Source organism: Schistosoma mansoni, chromosome 4 (genome assembly GCF_000237925.1).
Source record: "Schistosoma mansoni strain Puerto Rico chromosome 4, complete genome".
Taxonomy (NCBI): Eukaryota; Metazoa; Platyhelminthes; class Trematoda; order Strigeidida; family Schistosomatidae; genus Schistosoma; species Schistosoma mansoni.
In genome coordinates this window covers 24,379,599-24,404,701 of record NC_031498.1, presented here as the reverse complement: position 1 = coordinate 24,404,701, position 25,103 = coordinate 24,379,599, and the positions used below count along the sequence as shown (strand labels likewise).

At 33.7% G+C, this 25,103-nt stretch overlaps 1 protein-coding gene and 1 non-coding gene across 3 annotated transcripts in view; one reads left to right on the top strand and one right to left on the bottom strand.

Moving 5' to 3' along the window:
- Positions 1–25,103, bottom strand: part of Smp_055220.2 (putative surface protein PspC) — a gene marked incomplete at both ends in the record, with an annotated part of 44,955 nt that overhangs the window by 8,548 nt on the left and 11,304 nt on the right. Inside the window, 7 exons of one of the 2 annotated variants that reach the window (XM_018797272.1) lie at positions 5,066–5,173; positions 6,526–6,618; positions 10,333–10,416; positions 12,411–12,521; positions 13,424–13,528; positions 17,000–17,098; positions 21,916–21,999. In XM_018797272.1, coding sequence (XP_018652330.1) covers positions 5,066–5,173; positions 6,526–6,618; positions 10,333–10,416; positions 12,411–12,521; positions 13,424–13,528; positions 17,000–17,098; positions 21,916–21,999 — 684 coding nt within the window. Of the gene's footprint in view, positions 1–5,065; positions 5,174–6,525; positions 6,619–10,332; positions 10,417–12,410; positions 12,522–13,423; positions 13,529–15,416; positions 15,499–16,999; positions 17,099–21,915; positions 22,000–25,103 lie in introns of those variants that run through there. The other variant, XM_018797273.1, reaches the window with a different exon arrangement.
- On the top strand, positions 17,222–17,288 carry Smp_tRNA_01372_Gln_TTG.1.1. The gene has a single exon. It is a non-coding gene (tRNA).

Here is a 25,103-nt window from a genome sequence, read left to right as displayed (position 1 = left end):
TATTAGCCCTCATACCTGTAACAGCACACGAGACCAGGTTGGTCACTTTCAAATCCTTCCTACACCTAATAACTCTCTTATCTCCACGACTAACCCTTCCCACATCCTTTTATCACCTTGCACCGCTAGGGCAAACGATTCAAGTACACGGAATGTTATTCCTGGTCTCCTGAAACTACGCTCTAAACTACATACAGGAACTTTTAATGTCCGAACATTGTGCCAAATAGGACAACAGGCTTCCTTAGCCAGGATATTCGTAGGCTACTAGTGTTCGATCATAGGTGTCTTCGAAGCATTGCTCGTATATCCTGGGACCACCGGGTAAGTAATGCAGTTGTTAGGAAACGGGTACCAGGTAAGCGTGACAAATCGATTGATGAAGTAGTGAAACTTCATCAGTTGAGATGGCTGGGACACGTGTTACGTATGCCCAACCACCGACTGCCCCGACGTGCAATGCTTTATGGTGTAGGAGCAGGTTGGAAGAAAGCTAGGGGCGGCCATGAAGTCGCTGACAAGTGGACTGAGCCATGTTGGTAGGTGTAGACTACCTGGTTTGGATTCGCGAGATGATAGCAACCGATGGTTAGAGACCTTGAGTGACATGGCTCGAAATCGTTTGCAGTGGCGAACGTGCATCCACTCTTTATGTTCTCCCAAATTCTAATCTTCTGAATTCTTCGTGTCCCTATCCTTTTTCTCTTTCCAAATTTATTTCACCGTATTATACTCCTTCAATAACATCTTCAAACCCTTATCTTTCACATAATACTTATACTCTTACTACTTCTACCACTATGGGATTTGAATCGACAACTGCATCTCTGTGTTAATGCGGTATGGCAACTCAAACTGATGTACGTACCTACGAAGTTCTACGTTGTAACTGACTGACTGACTACGAATAGTGTTGATATTATAATAGTAGGGTGCGTAAAGCTGTTAGAGTCAATAATACCAACTGCCAGGGAATCTATATCTACAGATTTATAATAATTGCCTCCAAACAAAATATAAATGGCATGATATCTAGTCTGTTTGAACAATGGCTACATTATTATTATTATTATTTAAACACATAAATATTGGTACAAGAAGGCACCAGATACATATTCGCCGCATAAATCTCCTTTGATTTGTGTGAGGGCCGTGATACTTCCCTGGTGTCCAAACCGAAGCAGGTGGTTTTCTTAGGGAGCCACTCCCCGAGCCTTTGACCTAAAGGTCTGATCCACAAGGCAGTGGAGCATCGTGAGGAGATGCAGTCCCATAGCAGCCGGTGACCAACGATTGGTTCATACACCATTCGTTCCCCCAGGGTACTGGAGCCCATGTACACCATTGGTTTGGAATCAGGGTTTTCCATCTCCCCTAAGTGGACTTTCTGTGTCCACCAACCCGGTTAAAGCGTCGGACATTCGCTTTTCGTCCTCTCAATTCGGTAAACAACACCCCCGCCACGAGAAGGCAGTGAGTAGGAATTCCCTGGCAGAGGTTATATACGCGTGGCCATGTGAGAGCATTTGGAGAGGGAGAGCGGACTCTCCTCACTCTCGACCGTACCAGGACATTCGGGGGCAATGACTACATTAGATAGATAGAATTCAATCATCATTAAGTCACTATTTAGGAATCAATGAATAAGAATGGTAGAATGAAATATTATAAAGATTGATTTAAACAATATAATATGTGAAAACTTTAGTCTAACCAATTTTCGATAGGTTTTTATGGTTTAAAATTTTTGTTAATACATAGACATAAAAGGTTGTGTATCAAGTGTATATTCATACTAAAATGACTTGGTTAATACAATTTATCAATATGATTACCATAAGGTGGGTTAACATACAAAGACATGCATGTACAATTACAGATATATATCACAAAGGTTAAGGCATTAACAGATTATGTTTTTCTCTAATTAGTGGTAGTTGTTAGTCCTCCACTTATCGTTCTAGTCAGTTATGAATCAAAGTGATCATAAGAATTTGTTTCTTTTTTCTAATTCACGTTTACTTGGTTTGTGAACTTATGATTTTTAACAGGTCACGTAAATTGAATCGAACACTTTTTTCACTAGAGCATTATAGTTAAAAAAAAAGTAATTCTTGATTACTAAACGTACGTTTTCAATTGACATTTACATTCATACATAAATTTATAGTTATGCAGTCACTAGATTTACATTCTACATTGTCCATCACTAAAAGTAGTGGACGTTTGTCGATAATTGAGACCACAAATAGATCAAATTTAGATAGCCACTGAAAACAAGAAAGAACTAGTGTAGGATTCTTCTGAAGTATTCATTCATGACCCTATCAAGGATCAGACCCGGAACCTTCAGGTTTACTGAGGAGAGCTTAAAATTAAGACCACTGATTCGGGATCTAGTAGTTTTCATATCTAACTTCAATCAACTCTGGACATTACTGTGAGGCCTAAAGGTCCTGGGTCTGGTCCGTGTTGCGATCGTGCATGCATATTACTGGTTTTTTTTTATACTGAAATGAAACAAATGTTTAATGTTTCCTGGTTTTCGGTGGCTATCTAACTTTGGTAGGTTTGTAATCTTAGTAACATTCATCAATCCCCACAAACCCATATACCTATACTTATTCATCCAGAAAACAGAATAATTTAGTCAACTGAGTTGATATGTCATATCAGTCAGTAAGAAACAACCTGAGAGTTTCTCTTTATACATTTATTTATTCATTTCTTACCTCCATTTGTGAATTTACATAAAATTACAGTTGAAAGCTGAGTACACAAAAGTGTACTTTATCAATGAATTACATTGAAAATCTATGTAATTCACTTATAGATAATAAAAATTTTTTCCGAAACTAGATTACTTTTGTATATGGTACACTTATTAATGGTCTAATTTAATTGTATAACAGAATTTAACTAGTCATTTAAGGTCACTCTTCTGTTTTCTGTAAAAGAATTTTAATAATCACTATGGTGATAATCATTCGTTTGATTATAATTTCTTATATTTGTACTAACGAAAATGCAATTGACTTTCAGTCATCACAAATTGTCTAGATTTTGACACACTCACACGTATAGCTTAAAATGTTTTAAATGATACGTTGATAAGGACCACAATGTCTCCTGGTGATTGTGATTCAAAATTCTCACTCAGTGATTCGATTTTATTTAGATACAGAAGCAGTAACTAAGTGATATTTTCATAGTTGAAAGCGTGAGTCAATTGAAGCTAGACCATCATGGAAAACCTGGAAGCACTGGACGGCCGTTTCGTCCTGTTGTGGGACTCCTCAGCAGTGCGCATCCACGATCCTGCACTCACGCTTTCAACTATGAAAATACTAAATCTCCACAGAACCCCCCTTCTGATAAGTGATATTTGTTATATCATTAGTTAAATGTAGTTAAAAAGTATGTACCACTGGGTTCCGACTCAGAGTTAGTGATGATTTTTTTTTCGAATCACTTGTTAGTTGATGAATGTACATTCATAAGAAATCCAAAATCAAGATGACAAAGGAGTTCACTTTTGTCTAGTTTTCTTTGGTCCCCAAGCTTATGTTAGTCCGTAATGAAAGGCTGCTTTGAAAATGTTTTGAATTAAAATTCTCTGGTTTCCTTTTCTAGACGACCCATCATACGTGGTTGTTAATTAGATCTTATGTCAACTTTAGCGTATGAACTTGGCCCTTAGTGAGAGATGATGATCTTCATGTAATGTTATTTCATTGAACTGACTTATATATATATATATATATATATATATATATATATATATATATATATATATATAGTGACGTACCAATTTAAACTATATGCCATTACATAGGAAGGGGATTCAAAGCAACCTTATCTTCAGATGATTCTGTACTTTAAATGTTTCATTAATCAAATTTCGGAATGGTCGCTTTATTTCACTGTTTATTTACTATTATTCTCTGACACAAAATGACCTATTACACGTGGGGTGATCCTGGGAACAATACACTAGTCAACAGCTATTAACTGATATTGTAACAGTAGAGAGTAAACAGAAGGTTGAGTTAATGATTTTATTCACTAAAAGAAATCAGAATAATGAATCAACAAATGAACCATTTTTCAAGAAGTACCTCTTTGTCGACATAACAGAGGCCTCTTAAAATAACGCTTAGATTTCTCCTAAAATATGCGAATGTTCCACATAACATATGCTAGTTTGATTTTTATGGAGATTTCAATTTAAGCTAATTGTTTATGTATGATAGTCGAAATTGTTTGAATTCATACTACTCATATTGGAAAATTAGCATATTTTGTTAAGTAACAACAATTTCCTAAAAGATAAAAAAACCTGAAAAATGATCAACTAACGAGGTTTAAGTGTTAGATTAAGTTAGAAAATAATCTTTCCACATAAGTTTGATGTCATTAGTGGCACTTTTATCGTTCTGTAGGAAACGATGAGAAAGTTAGTTTGTTTTGCAAACTTCTTGTGATGTCTAATTAAATACTTATTAATGTTGATTAGGAAACGCACCACAAAGCAAAATTATTTTTACTTAGAGTATATAACAGAAGAAAAATATGTAAGCAGAGATGGATAGTGGCTAGCAGTGGAATCCAGGACGCGCGTTTCGTCCTATTTGGGACTTGTCAGCTGGATGTACCTGTATATCAGAGTTGATGTTCACTCTGAGACTCGACCTCAGTAACTTTCGTTTCAAACGCCATCGCGTTATCCACTCATCTACTGAGTCCTGATAGCCACTTGCTTGTGCAATGGAGTGAGACTGACCAGTTACAGTCCTAAACATCAATAGGAAGATTCAAACAAGTAATACTAGGTGAGAAGAAAAATATGTATATACATATGCTTAGAGCACTTAGTGATTATTTTCATTATTATTCAAGGTCGAATGTCATAATCAATTCACTGGATTAAATACATTAACAACTAAACATTTGAATTTTAAACAGAACTGGTTAACGAAGTATGAGAGCTTTTATGAGGCAAAGGTGAAATGCTGACACTGGCGTTTTGGTTAGCTCTATTCTGACCTGAATTTCTCAAACATACCTCTCAGGGTATTGAATCTAGATTTTGAGGCAGTATATGTCAACTGGGGACGATGCTGCTGCCGATGATGATCAATTGATAATCGATGGGTCACGGGATCATCACTATCTACAGAAAATAGTAAATTGTAGTTTACATAACTGTTTAACATCAATGTAGAACTTGAAGGTAACCTGATAGTTTGTTAAGCATATTGCTTAAAAATAAACAGAAACAGTGATCATGATATCCAATCGAGTTATAGTTAAAAGTTGTATATTTTGGACAATTTTACGTTACAAGCTTACAGTATTATTAAAATATAAGCTAGTTTCTTTTATTTGAAAATAAGTTTCGGATGTACGAAATGGCCTGAGAACTCACTTTCTTCACAACGTATATACACTTTGGTGCACTCAAATAGTTCAGCGATAACATGTCTGACTATAACTATGAGAGGGGTTTGGGCTCAAACTCTACTGATGAACATCGGTTTCCTCCAGAGTGCAGATATACATTGATGACGAGTGCAAATCAACACAAAACCTACAATCACAGCTTTTTTCAGATAACCTCTGAATCATTATTATCAATAAAATTAGTTTACACTATATCAAGTCTCAAAGAATTTTGAAGGAATAATTTTTCATTGAGATTCTCCTTGTTAGATTGTAAGTGCTTGAAGACAACTGATAGAATCCTCAGGAGTTGTATACCAGGCTAGTTGACGAATTTCAGGAAGGTATATCTGTAATCTTGAAGAGATTAAGCCACCCCTGATGGATTTATATTAGTGTTACCAAGTGTTGTAGATAGAGATGGTGATATTAAACTATTCATCTTGCAAATATACCTTTCGGATGGGTGTTATTTACTCCAAAATCTAGTTTTAAATCTTCCTATCGATTGATTCCAACCACCAAACATCGAGGTACTTTCTTTCGATTAGAAAAAAGAACACAAGAATCAACTACTTTCTATGAGTTTAAAGCCCATAACTGATGTGATTTTAATAGTGTTTATATGGAACTTTTCTATAGTTGAGATCATGAGTCAACTGAAGCTACACCACCAGGGAAAACCTGAAAGCACTGGACGGCCGTTTCGTCCTGTTGTGGGACTCCTCAGCAGTGCGCATCCACGATCCCGCTCTCGCGAGATTCGAACCCTGGACCTATCAGTCTCGCACCGGAGCACTCAACCGATAGACCACTGAACCGGCATCCAACGGTGTTAATGTCTAGCTTCAACCAATCCACGAAATTGAGCAACCATTCACCAATGTCTTCAGTGAGTTGATATCCCCCAACAGACCTGGTTGAACTCCACTGGTCACTGCTTCTCACTAGAACTCCAGGAAATACCTCATATGGAAATTATCCTACTTATTTACGTTTAAATGAATTGACAATGATTCTTTTTGAAGATATAAAAATTGTAACATTTGATTACGTAATAATGAAATTTTATTTAAAACATACTTTTATTGCATGGAAAATGTTTCATTCCTCGAACTTTATCCGTCTTATATGATGTACTAGTTCTGTGCATATAACCGATTGGATCATGTGTAGCTGAAATATATTCAAACATTTATCATGTTAGGATGAAAGAACAAACATGAAAACACTATACAGGAAATTAATATTCGTTATTTACTAAATATCAACTCAGCTAGTGTAATTTATCTAATTTCAGAGAGGGCATATTTTCTTAATGTAAAATAATCAACAACTGGTAACTGCATTCTTTACCTGGTAATGTTTCTACTTAAGTTTGTCATTAATTACTTTTTCTGTCTCAATAGTAAGTTTTCAACACATAGATTACGTAAAGGAAGCAACTAACAAGCTATAACTGGTGTGTTTATTTGGTTTTAAGAGTTGACCATCAAAGAACTCATATGAAGTTATGTAATGGTATATCATAACGGATTACTCCAGTCACTAAGTGTATGAGGGCAGTTTTCAAATGTCTCTGAACCTTATTCTCAATCCGTTTAAGATTAATGATGAATTTAAGCTATATTACGCTATGTTTTTGAATGTACATACCAGAAAGATTAATAAAGAATATAAGAGAACAAACTGGAGTTATGCCACATAACTTGTGGCTGTATGCAATAGATCTATTCACTAATATTTGGAGACTGTATATGGCCCCTACCTATTTACAGCGTACTTTACATCATATTTAATATAATACTAAATATTTGTATATAACCAAGAATCTGTTATTCGCTATACTATATCTCTCTAGGGCATTCTACTGATAAACAAAGTAAGAACGAAAGTATTTGCAAAGTACGATGGATTCATTGTATTTCAAGTAGTTATGGAAAACTTTGTTTTAAAACTCAACTTCTGTTACACCATACACGACTTATGCATTTTCAATTGAATTTTAACATTATATTAGTTGAAGAGAAAGCAATGAAACGTAATATACTAACCAGTGAATTGGAAGTAAAGTGTACTGGTAAAGTATTGACAAAGAATAAGCCAATAAATATAGTACAGTATTCTGGAATTTTCTTCTATTTCATTTCGAGTAACAACAATAGAATGCGCGTAAAAGATCTTTCTTAGAGTCATAGTAATGTCACTGAGATATTTAAAGCAGAAGGAAATTCAAATTCACTTAGTATTGTTTGTTTGAATCTTCCCATTGATGTTTAAGACTGCAACTGGTCAGTCTCTCATTCATATTTTCATTGATTCATTTTCTGTCTTGTCGATCAACTGATTCTAAACTGAAAGATTCTTTTATTGATGTTATATCTAGAGATTTGATTCTTGCTATGCTGCGTACTACTAGACTAAATGAACGACAGAAGTCTAGTAAGTAGGAACTTTATTCCCCAAAAGAGTGTCAAAATATAGTACAGAAATCTCATATATTTATAGTTTTTGACTGAGAGTAAATCATCATTTCGGACAACCAATAGGCACATAGGGGGTCATTCTTATCCATCCAATAGGGAAGCTACACGTCGACATTCTAGAATATTCCCCTAGCAGTGATTGGATGGAATGTCTTCGGCTCTTTCTGGGCTTCTTGAGGCTTCCTAGAGTTTACCAACGAGCCGTCCTTACAATTGACAAACATAAACGGATGTCACCTTTGTCTAAATTATATTATGTGTTCCATCATATTAGGCCTTGTATTTTGGATAATCAAATAAATTTAGGATATTCACTCAGTGTATACTTTGTTATTTACCGGGTCAAGTATAAAATGAGACCAGATATTATCCATCAGAAATCAGAATCAATTTAATGTTATGTAGGCTTATTGGTTTTTATCGAAAAAGATTTTGGAGAAGAGAATTGAGACTTAGTGGGTTTTTATCACGTATCATGTAAGAAGAAATCAAATTCACTTCTAAGATATTGTAATTAGTTAGTTTCATGATGTGGGTGTATACTACTGAAATAAGATAAAATTTCTGATTGTCTTTCTGTTTCTTGGTGAAACTTTGAATGATTTCAGAAGGCGAAGGTAATGAATTTCAGATATATTTTTGTTCTGATTCATTTAATAATTCAGAAGGGGTTTTGTGGAGATTTAGTATTTTCATAGTTGAAATCATGAGTCAGTTGAAGCTCGACCACCATGGAAAACCTGGAAGCACTGGACGGCCGTTTCGTCCTATTGTGGGACTCCTCAGCAGTGCGCATCCGCGATCCCGCACTGGTAGTGACCAGTGGAGTCCAACCAAGTCTGTTGTAGAGATATCAACTCACTGAAGATAATTGGTGAACGGTTGCTCTAACATCATTTAATAATTCGTCTAATAATGATTCTCAGTAAAAGAAGGCAGTTTACTATCGACAAAGCACATTTTGTCTTAACGGTAATATGGAAAATATCCAGACACATTTCGAAGATTTTATTGAGAATGAACTAAGACTGTATTAATGATTTTTATCAAAGATTGTTATGAAAACAACTGTATTATGTAACTAGGACTAAAACATCATAGTAGGATAAAATGCCATGGTTTGTTTGGAATGACTTAAAATATTATTTAGTAACGGAGGGGGGTTATGTGCAATATTTTGCTCATAAGCTCACTAATGTATCTGCAACCATGGCTTGAAGACTCTGAAACTAGAACAAAAAGGTTCTTAAAACACTTTACGTATTTAAAGCAATTAGTCCCTTTGATAAATTTTGATAATGTAATAAGAAGACGATGATTATCAGAACTAAGTGATATATTAGCGCAATACATTTCGAACAATCTGATCACACATATACTTGTTAAGAACATCATCCTCTATTACCAAACATATAATCGAAACACGTCATAAGATTGATCTTAACTCGGTTTCTGTTGTGTTGTTTAAATGTGTAAAAGTGCATATACTGAGGTTTATTGAAGCCTTAGCCATACGAAAATTCAAATCCCCTTTGTGTATTTAAAAACAGTTTGTTCTCACCTTAAACCTACCCTGGTAATATTAGCTTATTATCCAGAGTGATTAGGTGTCAAATTGTTTTCACATTTTTTTAAATTATTAGCAAGTGGCTATCAGGACTCAGTAGCTGAGTAGATAACGCGATGTTGTTTGAAGCGAAAGGTACTGGGTTCGAGTCCCAGAGTGAACATCAACTCTCAGATGCAGGTACATCCGTCTGACGAGTCCCAAATAGGACGAAACGCGCGTCCTGGATTCCACTGCTAGCCACTATCCATCTTTGCTTACCATGCTTGTGAATTTAGGCTATATCGAGACAATACCCACAGTATGCACATACGCCAATTGGAGACTGACCAGTTGCAGTCCTAAAAACATCAATGGGAAGATCCAAACGAACAATACTAAGTAAATTTATTATTATCCTTGTCTATTCTTACCCCCCATTTCCAGTCTAGTTGACCTTTTATTTTTATAAATAAATGTTCTTAACAAGTATATGTGTGATCAGATTGTTCGAAATGTACTGCACTAATATATCACATAGTTCTGATAATCTTCGTCTTCTTATTACATTATCAAAACTTTACGCATTGCTTAAGGTGTTTACCTATCTAAATACCAAGGTATTTATGGCAGTAAATTTTATATTTGTCCACTCATAACCTGAATACTGGGTAAAAGCGTATACTATTCGTTAAGAGTAAGATTATATGCTCTCGAAAACGACTCAAAATACAGTAACCGAATTGATTTCAGAAGTCAATTAATCAGTTAGTAATCCGGCATATTTTGTAAAGTTCATTAATAAACCATCCATATAAAAATTGATGAAAATGTTCTGTCTTAAGTTGCAAACCTTACCCCATGCTTCTTTATAATGTCGTACTGACTGAGATCGGACTAGTTTTGTTTCTGGCAGTGAATGAGTTATCGGATCTGTAGCAACTATAAATAAAAAAGAATACATGTCAGTCATCTATGAAAATCTGATGAAATCAAGTAAATGACAGGAATTTTCAAGACAGTTGCTGATAAACAAAATGATATAAAATCTATTCCAATAGCGGCAAAAGTGAGGTATATGTAGTGTCCTAGTAAATGAATATTATCAAAGGAAAGTAATTGATTTACATTTCGAAGATATAACTGTACTACTATTTGATTGGTGAGTAGTATGGTCAAATATATACATTTTGGCTTCACTTAACCGGCTCAGTGGTCTACCGGTTAAGTGCTCTGGCGCGAGACTGGTAGGTACTGGGTTTGAATCTCGCGAGGGGGGGGGTCGTGGATGCGCGCTGCTGAGGAGTCCCATAATAGAACAAAACGGCCGCCCAGTGCTTCCAGGTTTTCCATAGTGGTCTAGCTTGAATTGATTAATGATTTCAACTGTGAAAATACTGAATTTTCCACAAAACCCCTTCTGATTCTAATTTAAGTCAAGTCAATGTGAAATTTTAAAATATATGATTGTTCAATTTTCAATAATCCTTTCAATTTACAAATTTCTATCAAGAAAAATATCAGTTTTAAGGGAACAACATATGGTAACATTTATTTTGCGGATTACTTTCTTTTAAAGCTGTCTTGGTTATTTGAAAAAGAGGAGATTTTTATGAAACTATAAATTCGATAGGAATATGGGATCCACTATATAAATGACTCAAACAACAATAATATTTGAACATGACTGGATGATAGTTGCGTATCTTTGAAAATTTCAATTTGAACTATTTACTTGAAGAAGCACCAACCAGATTGATAAAGTTAATGAATTTCAATCTATAAGAGTTTTATAAACATAATTTGTCTAATAGTTTTATAGTCTATATATAAACATGATATTAGTCAATCAAAGTAATGAAATAAACAAAGAATATTCGAAAGGTGAAAGAATCACTAATCAAGCATATGATTGATCGGATTAATGAATGAAAAGAGAGGAAGTTGAGGAGGAAATGAAGTTTCTAGTAATGAGAAATCAACGATATGAATTTGGTTATTGTTAACCATAAAGCTAAAATTAATTACTTGAGTGGAAGATAAGTTTATATAAAAAAGTGAAAGTAAGGATACGAAACAAAATGTGTTGTATTGTTTCATATAAGTTTGTTTATATTTGTAGTCTTCACATTTGTATTCTTTTGTTATCTCAATTGGTAATGTGGTATGTGCTACTGATTTCGACAGATATAAGTAGTATGTATCACCAATGGAAAGTGGGATGTCTGGAGGTAGAAGATTGGGAAAATTGAAGAAAAAAGAACGAGAGCAGAGAGTGATTGATATAGAAATGAAGGAATAACAAAGTCTGAGACAATCAATGGATATTTTACAAATGAAGTATATACTGTATGGTTCTCAGATTTTACAAAGATATCCTATGATGGGTTACGTTGTCCCAGCATGTGTTCTCATTCACTACATCAACCCTTTGTAAATTAGGTAAAAGTGTGTACATTTCCATTCAATGAATACAAATAAATATTGAGATCTATAATGAGTTATAGTGAATATATGAAAACAAAATTCATATCATTTTGATACAGTTGTTGTTTTCGGATTATTGAAATTTCAAATTTTCAGGGTTTTTTAAATTAGAGGGTTTCCTGTTGACCACCTACAACCACCATCTTATCTCAACAGAGTGCACGCAGTGTCGAGCCACCTAGACTAATGTCCACATTGCAACTTGATCGATAACATTCGATTAGCAGTAAGACGGACTTGACACGTATGATATTGATCACCACCCAGTGATCAATCAATTATGACATTTCTATTTAATTAATACAAATAAATATTGAGATCTATAATGAGTTATACTGAATACATGAAAAGAAAATCCATATCATTTTGATACAGTTGTTGTTTCCGGTTTATTGAACTTTCAAATTTTTAGGTTTTTTTTTTAAAATTAGAACTTTGTAATAACTTACGATAAGAATATCTTCTTGAATTCTCTTCGTTACATTGTCTTTCATTGTAGTGATTTACTGAATTGTTTTCTACATTATATTCGCATCTACCACTGATAGAATCAGACCTTGCTGAAGGAAAAAAATAAATGACAAGATTCATTTCTCAATTATAACTGTCAAAATGCCAAATAAATATGTACATTTTATGTACATTTTGTGGGAAACATAGAAAGTATGTTTTTGCACTAGAAAACACGAGCATAGGCTTCGTCTCATGTCTTTATGTATATATACACATGTCTATATATTTGTGATTAAATGCATTCATCAAAGAACCATGAACCTAGACTTCATATTAACTGGGACTTGTTAGCGAGATATATTTGAGACCTTGTGAAAAATAGTTTCTTTTTCATGGTGTTCAAATATGTTTCACCTTGTCACAGTCATTTGAACCATTGATTGATATATCTAAAAATCATAGTTTATACTGATAAACTCTATTATATAATTAAGATCATCAAATTTCAGAAATTTTAGATTACTTGATTAAAAGAAGCGAGTTTTGTATACCTGTATTCATTTACAAGAACTGTACTCATTTGTGGTTGTTGAATAGTAAAGCAAAGTCAATTGATTGAATGAACAGTATATAATTAATTGCAAAAGTAGACTCAATGACTCTATGAACTGTTGTTGAACATCGAGAATGAGCAAGTTTTACTATGATCACTAAAAATGATTTTGTGTAAAGGTACTCAACGGTGAGATTTCTTAGTATGTATAACCAGTAATTTTAAAACTGTGAACAATCTGTTAGTCTATCCAGGTTAAATAAATGAATTCAGAACCTGTAAATAAACTAGCTTATGAAGAGGGATATTTGTAAGTATATGGTCAGGGAATGTTTAGACTACCATGATGTAATGAAACGAACCTATTTACCATTATGCTAAATATTATTATTCTGTAATATATATCATAATATTTAAAGTATTTTTGAGAAATTATGTTGGAAACTATGGACTTACAAACATGTATATTACGATCAATTTTATTTCTTGGCCTACCACCATGTGGTCTAAACATGTCTAGTTCTTCACCTAAATCTCCTTGAAGTGTTATTGGGTCACGGTCTATCAGATGGACAATGAAAGAAGAATGAAAATATAGTGTAACATTAAAAAAACGTATGGTAAATTATAAATGTTTACCATCGATTTGATCAGCTAAACTAATTAGAGGATTTTCGACATTGGTTTAAAAAAAACCTAAAAATCTGAAATTTCAATAAACCGAAAACAGTAACTGTATCAAAATGATATGGATTTTGTTTTTATAAATTCACTATAACTTATTATAGATCACAATATTTATTTGTATTAATTAAATGGAAATGTCACAATTGATTGATTACTGGGTGCTGATCGAATGTTATCGATCAAGTCGCAATGTGGACATTAGTCTAGGTGGCTCGACACTGCGTGCACTCTGTTGAGATAAGATGGTGGTTGTAGGTGGTCAACAGGAAACCCTCTAATTTAAAAAACCCTGAAAATTTGAAATTTCAATAATCCGAAAACAACAACTGTATCAAAATGATATGAATTTTGTTTTCATATATTCACTATAACTCATTATAGATCTCAATATTTATTTGTATTCATTGAATGGAAATGTACACACTTTTACCTAATTTACAAAGGGTTGATGTAGTGAATGAGAACACATGCTGGGACAACGTAACCCATCATAGGATATCTTTGTAAAATCTGAGAATCATACAGTATATGAATGTAAAGGAAATGCTCAGAAAGACAGGTAATAAAGTAGAACCTAGTGCTCTAATACCAGTGGTTCTACTTATATGCATACATTTACTGAATTGAATACTAATGTAATTCACTGTTTTATCTTGTATGATTTCTATGTGATTTCGTCGGTTGTTTAGTTATTTCCTCTATTTTTTAAAATATTCTATTTTTGTTTTAATGTTCATTATGACGATTATTTGGGTTTTTCATTGATAATTATGCGATAGAAAATTTTTACTGCTTTGATCATAAATCTCTATTGCTATCTGTGCCAATGCTAATGACGTCAAACAAATCGACAATGTGAAAATTTGTGCATGAATTTTTCGATGGCTTAGATGTTGAATCATTGTCAATGGTTAAAAATCGAAACTGCAGAGAACACTCTTTACAAAGTAAATACATAGAAAGGCTACTGTTTGCAAAACACTCAGAGATTAGAATTAAAACCAATCCAAAGTTTCTCTAAGAAGTCCGGTTCAAGTTTTTCAAGGGAAACACTCAAGCATTAACATGTTTGGCCAAAACAGAAGTATGGACCATATAAATTGTTATGATTTTCTTAGTTTATTCAATAGTCAATGTTAAGTGAATAATAAGTAGTTTGAAGATTGTTGTATAAAGTTAGATGACAATTTACTGTGATTTTTGTAAAGAGATTAGGTCAGTTCAAGAACAGTTTACGCAACTAAATCACGGATTACAGGATCATTTCTTGGACATCGTAACAGTAAGTATATGTAACCCCACAAAAAGTCCTGATTGCAATATTTAAGATTTGTGTCAACGATAACAGGTAGACGATACTAAGCTGGAATTGAGTGATTCACTTCTTTAACTTTATCTTACTCGTAATATTGTAAAATCTTCATCAAAAGCCAGTTTATGATCAAAAGTCATCTTAAAACAATGCAGATCTCAATAAAACATCTAAATACATAATAATAATACGTTTGATACGAACTTCTCGAAATCCTAGTAAAGTAAATCAAACCGAAAGTACCGCACTAAGTATTAATGCCAATTGAAGGTTATATTAGTGTATAGAATCGTAATGTCATGGAAACATCAGAACTCCAGTCAATTTTCTCTTAGAGATTAGAATTATTTTCAAGTCTATATTTGGTATACAGGTTCCTTTTTAAAAATAAAAACTTATATACATATGGTTGACTGAACTAATTCATAGCTTTTCATAGGTATTCATTACCTTGAGTATAATCTTCATGAGTATTATTATTATTACTATTGTAATTATCATCACTGTGTTTATTTTCATTTTTGTTATTCAAATGATCCACATAAAAGTACCCATTTGAATAGTTTGTATCTGTAGTATCTAAAAAAAGTATTATTATTTATTCTAAGGATAAGTAAGAAATCAACACTGGGAACATATATGTATATATATATATGATGAATAAATGCATTGATAGTTATGATAATAATCGATTTTGTTGTAATTTATGTTGTCGGGATATGAACTCCCTGTATTACCTTACTGGTTACAATGGATTTCAATATTAACTATAATATCTTGTTTTGAAAGAGGGTTTTAACATTTTATGATCAATATTTTAAAGAAGAAAATTATTTCAAGAGTTGACATCATAAGTCAATGAAAGCTAGACCACCATGGAAAACCTGGAAGCATTGGATGATCGTTTCGTTCTATTGTGGAACTTCTCAGCAGTGCGTTAAGACTTGTTAAGACTTTTTTGTTGGTTGTTCTTATTATCACTATTCATAAAGTTTCATCGTCTGTTCTTTTATTTCTCGGATTTCTTCTCATACTTATTCATAACTAAGAGAACATTTTGTATGTGTAATAGATAACAAGAGTTAAATACAAGAACTAATTACATCTAATAACTTAAAGATTTGAGTATTAGATGATTGATGGTAGTCAAAAAGAAGAGATCATTATTGCGTTGTATCTATAATTATTAGTAAATTGATATTACTCATGCTGTTTGAAATCAATTTATCGATTGTTACAATTGAGTTATTCAAGCTATGATTGATTTTTTTCTGAGCATTGAAATGTTTTGGACTAATTGTTCAAGAATCAGTAATCAATATCTGATTGAATTTCGTCGATCAAGCTGTAATTTTGATTAAATGGTTTATTATTTTTGATAAAATTATAGAAAATCAATTGTCAGAAGGGGTTTTGTAGAGATTTTAGTAATTTTATGTAGTTGAAATCATGAGTCAATTAAAGCTAGACCACCATGGAAAATCTGGAAGTATTGAACGGCCATTTCTCCCTAGTATGGGACTCCTCAACAGTGTGCATCCACGATCCCGCCTCACGAAATTCGAACCCAAGACATATCACTCTCGCGCGCGAGCGCTTAACCTCTAGACCACTGAGTTGAGATTCATTGGTGTTAATGTCTAACTTCAAGCAATCCACGAAACTGAGCCACCGTCCACCATTGTCTCCAATGCTCCCAGGTTTTCCATAGAGGTCTAGAATCAATTAACTCATGAATTCAACTATATAAACAGTGGTATTTGTTGAAAATTCTACCTTGATATCTAAAAATAAAATTTATAAGCGAATTAGTTATTTTATTACTATTATTATCATTACCTAATTACAGGGTATACATTATTGATGACAATCATTTGTACTATTTTATTGGTTACAGATTCACGAAGAATTAATTGAAGTAATTAAGTGGGACAATACAGTTAAACATCAAAATATTAATCAAAAGTTATATTAGATAGATATTACTTTATATGTATATGAAAATAAACAATAGAATACTTGTTTGAACTCACTAACACGATCTTTACATGTAAGTTCTTTAGTAGTATACAAACAATTGTATTCAGTACCCATATCACCTTCCATTCTAATTGGATCACGATGAGGAAAGTCTGTATTAATGTTTGAAAGATATGTAGATAGTATAAGTATTAAAAAACAATGGGAAGATTCAAACAAACAATACTAAGTGAATTCAAACTTCACCCTATTGCACAAGCAAGTGGCTATCAGGACTCAGTAGCTGAGTGGATAAGGCGATGATGTTTGAAGCGAAAGGTACTGGGTTCGAGTCCCAGAGTGGAAATCAACTGTGAGATGCAGGTACATCCAGCTGACGAGTCCCAAATAGGACGAAACGCGCGTGTTGGATTCCACTGCTAGCCACTATCCGTCTTTGCTTATAATGTAAATTTTTATGGTATTCAATGATAGAATTGTTATAAATTATTGTATTATTTTTGTACTCATTACTTTTAGATCATCACTTATCAGTTATATATTACACTAAGGTATTTTTCTGACAAATTATTATTAAGAACAGGAAACGTGAATGGAAAACTTTCCAGGTTTTCCATGGTGGTCTAGCTTTAGTCGACTCATGAATTCAACTATTAGATTACTATCATCTTCACAGAAACCCCTTTGTGTGAATAGATATGGTAACTGACTAATGAATGAATTGAGATTACAAATAAAAGTATTAGAGGTTTAATATCTTTGTTATGTCTTTTAAATCTTTTCTCGAGACATGAATTTTCAAATCGAGATTCCTAACTAATTGGTCTTTTCCGAACTTTTATGAGTGTAAGAGTTCCACCATCATCAGTAATTAGATTGGTTACTAAAATGAGTTTCATCATTTAGAAACCAACTTTGTTATCAGAAAATATGCGTTACAGGTCAATCATTTGAATCCTGGAGTTAAGTATTAGGAGAGAATTAAAAAAAATTTTTCGATTCTCATAATTTCCAATGACTTTTCAAAGAAGTTTCTTTCAAATCTAAAGTAGATGTTTCAATAAATCACTTTAAATGTGTTTTTCGTAAGTTTCAGTGGAAAGAACTGCCAAATAAGAACCCTGTTATAAACATGTTAGCACTAATACAGTTTGTCATTTGAATAGGATTATTTTTGAAGCCTTTCTTATGTCATCAGTATCAGATATTGATAACTTTATTTAGGAGTATTCAATATTGACTTAATATATGATTAGAGGTACAGTATGTTTTGAAAGAAGTTGCACATAATATTGAGTTACTTATATTAGTAGCCAAGTTGCAACTTGATCGACAGATTTCTATCAGCACTAAAGGAATAGGCAACTATGATATTGATCACTACTCAGTGATTAATTAATTATAAATGTTAACTTCACTTACTTTCCAATGTATTATGGATTAGTAATTTAGGTGTGTGTGGACAAATGTTATTTAGTAATAAAACAGAATGAGTTGAGCTAGGCCAATATGAGTTCTGTCATTTAGTCATATGCAGTGTAGTCTCTAAAAGCGAGTATTTATCGGTTTTGTACTCACATAAGAGTGGGTCGCCGACTGAACAACTAAAGTGATATTGGAGTGAAGTTGAATTTCTTGGTTCAAAATATTATGATCTAATGAAACGGTTGGTACTAAATCACTTTGTTCGGATATGGTTTTTAGTTGAGTTTATCATCAACTTCACTTACTGTAATATGTGAATCTCTTCGTAATCCCCATAGTTCTATTAATTTGAAACTATCTGTAATGTTTTAATTCACTCAGTATTGTTTGTTTGAATCTTCCCATTGATGCTTAGGACTGCAACTGATCAGTCTCTTATTGGCTTATGTGCATACTGTGGGTATTGCCTCGATATTGCCTTAATTCACAAGCATCATAAGCAAAGATGGATAGTGGCTAGCAGTGAAATCCAGGACGTGCGTTTCATCCTATTTGGGACTCGTCAGACGGATGTACCTGCATCTGAGAGTTGATGTTCACTCTGGGATAAATAGCTCATTGAAAAGTATTTTTAACTACAGAGTGATATAAACGTAACTACAGTTTTCAGTCCGTGCATCCAAATTGTTCTAATTTTTTCGTTATATCTGCCAGGACATAAATACTCTGGTAATATGATGGTAGCCATGTCATATAGTTAGAAATGGTCAATATTAAAATATTTTAACCTGTTCTTCCTCTTATTGTAAAGCTATTCGTGTTTAAGCCGAATTGTCACATTTTAATTCGATGTAAATCAATACCCCGTAAATTATATTCATGTAAGACGGAGACAGAACACTTAAATCATACTAACGGTTTGCTTTATGTGTGAACCACAAAAATATACCTAAGGGCAATAGTTATTAAGTTATTTTGTGCAATTTATTTCAAGTGGTTTATTTGATGAAAGCAGTAAGACCAATATTTGTAGAATTATTGTTGTTTGTTATCCACCCTTGTTTAGTTTCGGGAATAGTATGTGATAGGCCTTTAATAGCCTAAATGTATCCTGGGAGAATTCCTTATTATAGTCTATAGTTACTAGTCTCATTTTACTTATAATCCGCGGATAGCGGTGCAGTCCTAGCCGCTCGTGTTCCTTTATTTCGGGACGGTCAGTTGGATGTACTTGCGCCCCAGTGTTCGTTACTATTAATTATTATTAATGGCATTAATAATGTTTATACCAGCACACAAAAACAGTATCTAGCACTTGCATATTATCCACTAGGCTACTAAATTCAAATAGTTGCTAACTTGTGTACCTGACATGAAGTCTGGTCCTAAGTATTTATGTTTTGATGATATTTATGTTTGAATTTCGTTCGGCTTCTGAACTGTCAATCAGATATAACATCATATTTCTGTCTTCTTACATTGAGATGATGTTACAGAAGGGTATAGGCACAAGGTGATTGGTTCGTTTTTTAAACTAACCTTCCAATTTATTAAAGAACTAACCCTTTTGTATTCAAAAGTTATGGTTTCATCTGTGTAAAACAGTTGTCTCTTCTTAGTTTAAATGTTGCGTTAAATTTAGTCTTCCTGATGAAATGAATTAATCTTATTTTAAAAAGTGGACTCAGAATTCTGTAGAATAAAGTAAATGATTTACTTACATAGAAGGGCTAAAGATGAAGTTCAAAATAATGTCGAAAAACACTGCATGATCATCATATCGATCACAGTCATTTATATTTAGTGATATAATAAGTCTTTCATTCACATTTAATAGCAGTTAATGGTTTCCTATAGTTTAATATAAGTGGGCAATTATGTATTTCGTCTTTGATAAAAGCATATTTATGAATTAAGGCAAACATATAAATTGTTCTACAGTTCAAAGATTATCAGTACACTATCCTTCATCTCTTTTAGCAAAATATATGAGCTGTTACTTACTTACTTACGCCTGTTACTCCCAATAGAGCATAGGCCCCCGACCAGCATTCTTCAACCCACTCCGTCCTGGGCCTTCCTTTCTAGTTCTATCCAATTTTTGAGCTGTTACTCAATATGTAGTGTTACGTTTACTTCTTGAAAGCAGGTAGTCATATAATACTCATCGAAAGGTATATATTAAATTATTCTTTAATCACATTTTCTTTATTTCGAATTCCGGCTTAATCATTTGTTAAAAGTTTTTTTGTAGCGTTTCTAAACTCCAGGAACTGCACATTTAATTACAAGTTGAAAATTTAGTTAGTCTAACTCATAACCTTGTTGCAGTTTCTTCAAAGCTATTTTGTCATCTATTTCCGTTATCGAAACAACTATGTCATAACAATATTTTAGATAGTTTTCTTATTGGGCATGAGCACGGTGGATCAGATGCAGATGTGAGGGCGAGGATCGGCAAAGCAAGAGCAGCGTATTTACAACTGAGGAGCATCTGGAACTCGAAACAATTGTCAACCAACGCCAAGATCAGAATTTTCAATACAAATGTCTAGACAGTTCTACTGTATGGGGCGGAGACGTGGAGAACTACGAAAACCATTATCCAGAAGATACAGGTGTTTATTAACAGTTGTCTACGCAAAATACTTTGTATCCGTTGGCCACACACTATCAGCAACAAGCTACTGTGGGAGAGAACAAACCAGATTCCAGAGGAAGAAGAAGTGAGGAAGAAGCGCTGGAAGTGGATAGGACACACTTTGAGGAAATCACCTGACTGCGTCACAAGACAAGCACTCACATGGAATCCTGGAGGTCAAAGGAGAAGAAGAGGAAGACCAAAGAACACATTACGCCGAGAAATAGAGACAGACATGTGAAGAATGAACAAAAACTGGATAGAACTAGAAAAGAAGACCCAGGACAGAGTGGGTTGGAGAATGCTGGTCGGGGGCCTATGGTCCATTGGGAGTAACAAGCGTAAGTAAGTAAGTTTTCTTATTAAATATCCTTGAACGTCCGAGTGAAAACAATGATATAATCTTGAAACGACTTGATAAGGGAGGGAATGTTTTCGCGCGAAAAATCTAGGACTATTTGTAAAAGACTTATTTTATGTCCAGCATAAGTTTGTTGCATCAAAAAGGATAGATGGAAAAAAAGCTACAGGCTATAAAACAACTGACAAATATTCATTTTGAAGAATTACTTTCAACGTTTTGAAGTCAAATTGAAATCAGAAGTATACAAAGTTATTGAGTCATGTTTGGTGAATATAAATACTGATGACTGGTACTTCTTGACTTCCAACAGATTCTACAACCAATGTTGTGTTTTGTACAGTTAGGTATTTACAAATTCAATGAGAATCATTAAATAATGAAGTAGCTATTTTAAATTATTAGATCGGTAAAAGGTACACTTGAATCGAATGAATCGAGTGTCTTTCTAAATTTTATATGAATCATCAACAAAAGATATAGAGAAATTTCAAGAATTCAAGGTGATATGGATATCTGTAAGAAAAAAAATCCAAACTTACGTCTTCTACGTAAATGACATCCGTTAAGAGGATTCCATTCAGCTTCTAGATCACCTAAGCCAGTTACGGGATCACGAGTAATCACTTGAAGGTCAAAAACAAATAATGGAAACATAATTTAGATTTAGGACATTAAGTTAAAGGCTGATATTATAACCAGAGAATCCAATGAACAGCATCATTTACTTCTAGTTCAAAAATATCGTCGTAGTGCAAATTATTCTGGAGTAATTACTACTAAACTAGAACAGCTAAAAATCAAAGTAACAGGGTAGATTATCGTTTACGAATAACTGCTGCATTTACAATCTGTAGTAAAGTGCGTGTTCCGTTATATTCCTGAATACATTTCTTTAGTCGATAGCCTCTCAGGAAGTATAGTTTTAGAAGCCTTCAACGTTTCATCATTAAGTATAATGCATTAGGGTTTCTTTAGATAAATGAAATGTTCTAACAAATTGATGAGTTTATTTTAGTGTTGAACATCAGAATATGTAATGACCGATTTATATAACTAATCTACTTATGAAGAAGTTTACTGGTATCTGGAAGCATTATAGGCAGTTATTGATAAAACTATTCTGTTGAATTTACAGATTCATCTAGCAGAAGTATGTGAAATCAGTTGTATTCAGCAGTCATAATTGCCTTAAGTTAATAACAATTAACCAAAATGAATTGTGTTTGCTTAACTTGAAAAGTTCAGAAAAGTTGAATAATTTTCCTAAATAGATCCCCTGTAGTATCATGAAAATCAATTAAGTTGTTTAAATTCACTTAGTATTGTTTGTTTGAATCTTCCCATTGATGCTTAGGACTGCAACTGATCAGTCTCTTATTGGTATATGTGCATACTGTGGGTATTGCCTCGATATAGCCTAAATTCACAAGCATCATAAGCAAAGATGGGTAGTGGCTAGCAGAGGAATTGAGGACGTGCGTTTCGTTCTATTTGGGACTCGTCAGCTGGGTGTACCTGGCGTTTGAAGCGAAAGGTACTGAGTTCGAGTCCCAGAGTGAACATCAACTCTTAGATGCAGTTACATCCAGCTGACGAGTCCCAAATAGGACGAAACGCACTTTCTGGATTCCACTGCTAGCCACTATCCATCTTTGCTTACAATTTAGTTGTTTGTTTCTTTTAGAATTTCTTGTTCTCGAAGAGCCATAACGCTTAAAATTTGTATTTTTTCCACTTCAGTCTCTTTGTGATTGAAACGACTTGCATTATTAGACTCATATATATCAGATTGACTTGCAAGCCTTTAATTCCTCACAAAAGTATATTTGGCACAAAAGATATGATTCTTTGAAATTGTACTTTTATTAAGCTACGTTATCACTTTATGTTGTATCGTCTCCAAAATATCTCATTTTTGTTTCTCCTCCATTATGCAAACACTAAACGAAATCGCGTTTTTTTTTACCAAGGTTGTTTTCTACAGGATGGGGATTTTGATCTCACGCTTGACTCTCCTCCTTGGGGCCGGCAATAGCCCTAGAAGAATTACAGGTGGAGAGGATTGCCCAGGACAGAGTTCGATAGAGAATGCTGATGGGCGGTTTATGCTCCTCCACGAGGGGTGACAAGCGTAAGGAAGTAAGTAAACGAAATCGCAAGATGTCAAGTCACGTGGTTAGGTGAGTCATATAGCTTTTTCGTTATTTACTCTCATTTTTGGGAAACAAAAATTTGTTTTTGGGCTAATTTATTGTCTTCACTGAAAGAATTAAGGAAATTATGAACTTCGCTAACCAATAGTTGGATAAAGGCTAATCACTAAGATAAAACTAAATCAAGAAGATCGACATTTCTATGTATTATGATTAGTCATTTATTTAGTTATGTGAGATAGCTCAGTCAGCGTATCAACTGAACAGAGTTACTTTGAAAATCAATTATTGTTTCGTTGAGATACAGTGAGAAAGGTAACATTAGATTGCATAGTTTTATCTCATCAGTTCGGTCCTCCAAAAAATACATGAACATTTCTTTAAGATGGTGGAGAAGATTTGTAGCTCAGGTGGATGATTTTGATGGAGTTTTGTTCTCTACCCAAATTTTGTGCTGATGATGTTGTTCAGAAGGACTGTGAAAGCTCCACGACCAAACCATCCAGCTCAGAGAACAAAACTCCATCAAAAACATTTCTTTATGGTAGAATACATATTTTATTAAGGGTTGCTGTTTGAAACGAAATCAAGAGAATTTGTTTGCGTTTCGTTACCATCATTTAAAGTGTATCCATAAATTAATATTTAGATCAATAAGTGTAATTTTACTTAGAACATTTTTATGGTTGTAGTAAATCTGAGATGATGGGAAAGAGCTTTGTTCTCTGAGCTGAATACTTTGGTCTTTGAGCTTTAAATTATATTTCTGAACATCATATATTTATATTGTAATGTAATAGTCTTACAAATCTGAATGGTTTTGTATCATGTTAACTTGTCTCAAGGTTACACATTTCAGACACTTATCAAGATATACTGAACCTATCTTACATATTGATAAGTGATAATTTCCGGCGTTCACTTGAAACCCCTCCATCAAAAATCAACTTGAAATGTAGCACAACTACACTTCTTTTTTGTTACAGTTCTTATCTACAATTTAATGAGATCAAATAACTGCTAAGTAGAGTAAAACAGAACAGTATTACGAATAAACGTTGATTGAACAATCTGTTTTTTAAACAAACACCTGCGCGGCAGTTCGCTCTGTTCTACTTTACGGCTGAGAAACGTGGCCATTAAGAGTAGAAGATACTCGTAAGTTACTAGTATTTGACCACAGATGCCTTAGAAATATTGCTCGCATCTGCTGGGTAAGTAATAGTGAGGTTAGACACAGGGTATTAGAGAATGATGGTAAATCAGTTGATGACGTCATGAATCTTCATCGACTGAGATGGTTGGGCCACGTGTTACGTATGCCTGAACACCAATTATCACGACGCGCTATGCTGACTAGTATTGGGGATGGTTGGAAGAAAGTTAGGGGCGGCTAAACCAAAACGTGGCATCAGTGCTTGAAGTCACTAACTTCTAGTCTGAGCCATGTTGGTAGATGCAGACTACCTGGTTGGGGTCCGCGTGACTATCATAACCAATGGTTGGAGACTCTGTGTGACATGGCTGAGAATCGATCACAATGGTGTAGGTGTATACACTCTTTATCTTTCCTT